Source organism: Trachymyrmex septentrionalis, unplaced genomic scaffold (genome assembly GCF_001594115.1).
Source record: "Trachymyrmex septentrionalis isolate Tsep2-gDNA-1 unplaced genomic scaffold, Tsep1.0 scaffold53, whole genome shotgun sequence".
NCBI lineage: Eukaryota > Metazoa > Arthropoda > Insecta > Hymenoptera > Formicidae > Trachymyrmex > Trachymyrmex septentrionalis.
In genome coordinates, this window is record NW_017305705.1 from 3,384,529 (window position 1) to 3,391,213 (window position 6,685).

The window sequence follows — 6,685 nt, forward strand, 5'->3', positions numbered from 1 at the left end:
CTCTTTTCAAGCAAAGGAAAATTTATGTAACATAAAACTAACAGGAAGATTATTATCGCGACTCATAATCAAATTTTTAATTCTATTTCTATATTAAATATATTTGTGTTTATAAAAGTTGCTAATATATATTCTTCTACTTTTTGAATATTTTTTTGAAAGTATCCAAAATATTCCACTACTATTAACAATCGATCATATTAGAATTAGAATAACTCATATATCACAAATCGATAAGACAGAATTAATGTCATAATTTAATATTCTTTTATTTATAAATAACAGATTCTTATAAACTTTTCATTATAATAAAAAAATTAAAGTTTATTAAATTATAAAGAAGTTAATATTTTTAAAATTATACTAACATTTTATCAATACGGTGTGTATTTATTTTGAAGAGATTATCATCTATGAGATCCGTTAATAATATAGGGATCTGTAAATGATGCTCTTACATTATTTTTTGGAATAATATTGATAAATAATAAGATTGGAGACAAACAATAATATTGACAAATATTAAATTTTTTTCCCAAAATTGTTTATCAGTTTTTATTAATTATACATATAATAATAAAGTTAAAATTTTTATCTTTTGAAAGTCTACGAAATCACATTTGTAATCTTATATCTTTACGAAACGTTCTTTACAAAACTATTGATAAGATTACAAAAAATCAATACTGCAAGATTTTTATAAATAGTTGCTTTTTAATCTTAAGAATTAAAAATTTGTAAAACAAATTTAAAAACAGATTTTGTATAATTATAAATAAAAATAAAAGTTAAATACTATTATTAATATAATAATCTATTTCTTACTTCTTATAAGTTCTTATTCTATATTTGTATTAATAGATAAAGCTATATCTGAGTAAACTGTCGGTAGAGCAGAAAAATCAATATTTCGCAACGTTGCCATGTCGAACTCGTCAAGGGTTGAGTGTCGGAGTCTTTATGAGAAAGTGGTTTTCGTCGCGGGGGGTGAGAAAAAAGCAAAGGAAAAATTCAAGAAAGTCTGATCACACGTGGGTCATGACTACGTCGTATATCGCGAGTACGTAATTTCGAGTCGTTGGTTTTTTCCTTCCTTGTGTTCAGGGTGCATGTGACGAGTTCGAGAGACAAGTGTTGTTAATATCATGCATGCTCCTTAGGGAACGTGAGTCTTTCCTGAAAATCTTTTTAGAATTTACACTAAACACAATACACAAATTGATTAATGAATATTTAAATCACTACAGTTAAACAGTAAAATGATATATATTGTGGATTTTATTTTTAGTAGACTTTTTATTATGCTAAATTGTATGAATAAAAAGCATAAAATTAAACTTGAGGATTTAAAAAAACGAAGTTCTAAACAAAACTGAAAATAAAAACTATCGGAAAGATCTTAAAAATTAAACAAATAAAATTAATAGATATTATTGATTTTTAAAATAAAAAGTTTATAGTTTCAATTAAAATATATAAGGATTTGAACATGTCAAAGATGTATAAAAAAAATTTAGAATGCAATGACTCGTTTAAAAAAAAATTTCAGAATGAAAAGAAAAGGCAGAATTCAAAAATTTGCAGATCTATGTATCCAAAAGAGCTGGTTGAAATTTTCTTATCGTTTTCTTCGATAAGTAAAATATTTCGAAATTTAAAATAAAAGAATACATTGCAATTGTATAATTGATTCGTATAACGTCCAGAAAAAGATTTTCGATCGAATTCCCTGATTTCCAGAACATCAACATGAGTCTCTGTTCACGGAGACGCTTTCGCATCACTCCTATGCGAGCTCTGGCGGCATTCTTCCTGATGGTTGTGCTGTTCTGGTATAGCCTCAGTCGGCAAGAAATTCCGCAGCAGCCATGTAGCGTGCCCGAAGAATTTACTGAGAAATTACATGATCTCGCTTATAGGTCAGTACTTAAATTATATGATATTTAAATAATGATCTGAAGAGAATTAAATACAATAAGTATTAGACATTTATTTATGATAGTTTATAATTATATTTAATTTTTTTATATCTCCCTCTCAATTATTAAGTTTCTATTTTCATTTAGATTTTTTAAGTCATAAAATACATGATACAATTGATAAAATGCTTTTTAATTAGAATTTTAAGTTAAATTTAATTAGACTTTTAGAAGATGTCTCTCTTTAATTTTTAACGTGTAAAGCACCTGTAATAGTTTATGTAAGATAATTTATTATATCAAAACATATATAATTTCCATAATTTTTCCAGAGCTCATTTGGTTCTCACTAAGCTGGGCATCGTCCACTTTCTCTGCCTGGGCGGTCTTTGGGGTCAAGTTCGAATAGGCCGCGCACTGCCGTGGGCACGTAAAGTGGAACTGTGCTTGGTCGACACGCTTCGTGACGATGTCTTAATCACAAAAGCCTTCCGAGAAGTCGGTTTGAGTGCAACTTACCTTCACGCAGCGGGAATTTACAGGATACAGGAACACGAAGTCGGTGAAGATGCACCTAAAGTGGAAGTGGTTGTTTTCGAGGAAGACGCAGTGGTAATTAAGTTTTTTAACAAAATTTTTTGTTTAAAGTGAACTTTATATTAAACATTTTTTAATTGTTATATAATAATCTGTAAAATTTAAATAATAACAATTTTTGAAGAATACGTTTTTTTACATACACCATAAAATCAAACAGATAAAACTATTCGTTTTTATTGTTAATATTTCCTTTAGATGTTTTGTATTTATGTCAGATTTATTGTCACTCTGTAAATACTAGTTTACAACTTCAACTCTTCTTTGCTTTTACGTCAAGCGCAGTATTTGTATTCAGTAAGATTTCGTTTTATATATCTAGCACGCAAATGCAAATTCGCTTTGCGTCTTGTTACCTTTATGCTTTTATGGAGAGTTGAAGAAAACTCTAGGAAAATATACGATTTCCGTGGATTTTAAAAGCGCATCACGTATATAGAACAAGTGAAGACAACTCTTTTGGTAGCGTTAGTTTGTCCATAAATTGGCGAATGCAGCCGTTTTATTGCCCCTTATTTATAGGTATTACGATCCGAGTTCCCGGATTCGCCGACAAGGCCATCAATTGTATCAAATCTTCTTAGATTTTCTGGATTTACAAAACATATATGTGTATCTCACTGAGAATATCACAATCATCTTTAAAAATATTCTGCTTTAAGATGAAAAGTTTTAAAGCTAATTCAAAAAAAAGGAAAAAATGTAGAGACGTCACTAACACCTCAAAAAATTCAATGGTGTTGACACTTGCAGACGCAGATGGTGAGAAGAGTCGGCTGGACCAGAAGGGTCTTGCCTCCAGACTGCGAGTTCTCGCCGAGTCTACAGTGTTTTCCACCACAATTAGTGATACCTCCTCTACCGGCGAAACAATTCGGCGGCCGATTGATGCCCGTGCCAAGAGAAGGCATAGAATTACAGAAGTATCATTATCCTAACGATTGGTGGTTGGAGATCAAGCCCACTGACTGTACCGAGCTCCAAGAGACAAATGTGTAGTGTACAATCATGATGCAATTAGTCCTAGTGCAATATTAGAACATTGTATAATTCGCTAAATCGAAACATTGTCTAATCATTATTTAATCAGCTTGGATATAATTCAGTTATGATTTAGTTATTTATAGTGTTCAATTGATAATTAGGCTTGGATTATAATGAAGAAAGCGCTGAGATATTTTTTACTATAACCAAAATATTTTCTAGAAGTAGACATGACAAATAGAAAATGTGTATGTGTTGTGATAACGACAAATTTTGAGTCATTATGTAAAAAAGAAATTGATTAAAAAATCTAATTTACTCTTCTAAAAGTTCGATCGGTGCACGCGAAGTGACGATGCAATTACTGCTTATAGAAAGTATTCAAGTGCTGTCATAAAATAAAATAAAACGTATAGGAGTATTATTAATTGTAATGGTCAACTGTTAATCATCGTAGCAATTATTAGATGGTTAAAAATAGATTCAAATTACAAGTCACTTTTTCTAAGTCATGTTTTGCATTCCTGAGATTTTTTGGTTATTGTTGTATTATTTCCATTTTTATGTCTCACATTTTTTAATTACTTTAATTAACCTTCTAATTTATAAAAAAAATTATTAATTAAATTTGTAATTAAAATTTTATAAACCAACAATTTACTACATGTATAGTTACTACTAACATATAATTACTGAAAAAAATTATATAGAATGACTTTTTATGCATTTTTACACTTTTTAAAAATCGTTTTTTATCATTTAAGCTGGGTATTTTAAGATACAGTAACATTTATATTACCATAAGTGCTAAAAAGATAAAAATACATGTATGCAAATACAAGTTTAATGTTCATATATTCTTCAAAGCGCAAAGTACGAATATACTTTAGACTATTCGTGAAGTTATAGAGAAAATATATAATAAGAAATTAACTCTACGTGTATACTTAAAAGGCATTGTTAGCTTTAACTTATTTAATTGTACTTATTTATACGTTTATACGCAATGGGCTTTTATACGAAAACATATCTTTTTAAAATAATGTATTCGTTTAAGTGATTAATTATAGATAATTATTACTTCAAATTAATTATAGATAATTATTACTTCAATAAGCAATCTTGTTACAATTTATTATAAGCTGTGATGAAAACCGTAATTATTATTCAGTGCAACATAGTAGGAAACAATAATATGTAATAATAAAATATATTCGTTGTACTTCTACTGGTCGCGCGCGAATGTATGTTAATGCAATTATAAATGCAATTGTAACAATACATTTCGTAATGTTACAGTTACGTTCTAAAATCTTCCAGGGATTGAATAAAAATCTGTAAAATATATTAACATGTTTTTAAATTTATTTTAAGTAATTATATATATGATTATCGAAATATCTTCCTTTTTATAATTTTTTATATTAATTTAATAATCTTCCTTTTTATAATTAAAAAGAGAAAGTTCTAAGAGCTCTCAGGATCTCGACTACGATTAGATTGATGAAATAGACAATATAACAGCAACATCATTCAAAAGAATGAGTACTTCCTAAAGAAATCTTTGAAAGCAAATTCACGCACGCATTAGCATACACTCTTTGTTGAAAGTATCTTGAAAGTACCTTTATGTATGATGCCTCCGTTCACTTTTCACTTTCGCTGGATCTACGGCTCATCAATTGCTACAACAATTTTTTAACATAAACATCTTTTCTATATTATCGCTTTTATAAAATTTAAAACTATATGTTTAATTAAAATGAATATTATGATAGCTATTAATAAATAAAATTTAACGTTAATTTATATTGATCAAACCATAAATTTGTGAAACTTTTTTTAAAGTTACTTTTTATATAATAATCAAGTTTAATATATTAAGATATTTAATGTCGCATTTGAAAAAGCTGCTGCTTAATTGCTGTTAATATTCTTGCATACTTCAAGTGTATGAATGTGTGTGTTTACAAGATTATAAGAAATATATTAACATTTTTCATAAATTTAGATCACAAAGAAAGTATCTACTTTGCATAACGTGAATCATGAATGAAATTTGCATGTGATTCTTACTCGAGTGCATTCCTTATTTCTTGAATCATTGTACAACTTTCTATTATGCTATTAGATACATACAATCTTTTGCCAAATAATTTCTTATTTTGTTTGTCTGTTTATTTGTGAGTGTACATTTCCCTTAGTGAAACTTTTCTTCATTGAAGAATAAATTGTAATAACTTTAGCTGTAGCATTACGATGACATTTATGAATCATTATACATATGTTGCTGTAGGCGATTCGAGAGAAATGGAAGGGAAGATATAAAAGAAAGTCTGCTTGAAGACTTTCAAGTTCATAGTTTCATTTCGATCCATGAAGGTTTTATCCGGCTACACGAGCGTTTCTCTTCATCAAAATCTTAGCGAGATAATGTGTTCTGTTTCTGAAATAAAGTGATATATATGTATATGTTTATATATATATATGTATAAAATCTACAATCGAAGACTCTTAATATCTATTAATTTTATGTTTTATATATGTAATACACAATTGTTCATTGTAAAGCTATTGAAATGTTTAAAGTAAAAATTAAAATCGTTATTTTAGATAAAGTGATAAATTAACAAATAGTGATAAATAAATATTTCTTTACCAATTTGTGGAAAAGAATATTACTATTAAAATGGAAAAGGTGTATGTAGAAAAATGCCACTCTAACAACGTATTTATTTAATCAATAATTTAATTAAAGTAAATTGGATGCCTTGAAAGTACAATTATAAAAAATTGAATTTTACATTATGAAAATGAAGGTGAGTTAATTAACATTTAAAAATTAAACATTGTCTTTCGCAAAAATTAATGTTAATATTAACTATGATGTGTTGATAATAACTTTTAGTTACTTACGGTTATCATGTTCTTTGGCTTAATTCTGGAATTAGTGGAATTTAATGAAACCTACAAAGTTAAGCCATATTCATATTATAGTCCTCCTCCATGGCGACACCCACGATGGCATTCGTTTTCAAAACATCGAAAACGTTATCATTCCAAAAGAATATTAGCGAACAAGTATCATCGTTATGAACCAGACTATCACAGGTAAAAATGAAAAATCTTTAAAAATTTTATCTTTATTAAATATCTTCAAAATTTATTTCTCCTATTAAACGTTA

The 6,685-nt window shown here is 27.8% G+C and overlaps 2 protein-coding genes across 4 annotated transcripts in view; both read left to right on the forward strand.

The window, feature by feature from the left end:
- Positions 1 to 3,913, forward strand: part of LOC108751957 — a 9,898-nt gene extending 5,985 nt beyond the window's left edge. The window contains exons 1-4 of one of the 3 annotated variants that reach the window (XM_018492462.1): positions 955 to 1,165; positions 1,741 to 1,919; positions 2,252 to 2,531; positions 3,270 to 3,913. In XM_018492462.1, coding sequence (XP_018347964.1) covers positions 1,750 to 1,919; positions 2,252 to 2,531; positions 3,270 to 3,515 — 696 coding nt within the window. In that variant the 5' untranslated portion in view covers positions 955 to 1,165; positions 1,741 to 1,749 and the 3' untranslated portion in view covers positions 3,516 to 3,913. Of the gene's footprint in view, positions 1 to 954; positions 1,166 to 1,740; positions 1,920 to 2,251; positions 2,532 to 3,269 lie in introns of those variants that run through there. The other 2 variants (XM_018492461.1, XM_018492463.1) reach the window with 2 other exon arrangements.
- Positions 3,914 to 6,282: 2,369 nt separating this feature from the next.
- LOC108752081 overlaps positions 6,283 to 6,685 on the forward strand; it is a 1,125-nt gene continuing 722 nt past the window's right edge. The window contains exons 1-2 of the mRNA XM_018492700.1: positions 6,283 to 6,319; positions 6,409 to 6,612. Coding sequence (XP_018348202.1) covers positions 6,308 to 6,319; positions 6,409 to 6,612 — 216 coding nt within the window. The 5' untranslated portion in view covers positions 6,283 to 6,307. The remainder of the gene's footprint in view (positions 6,320 to 6,408; positions 6,613 to 6,685) is intronic.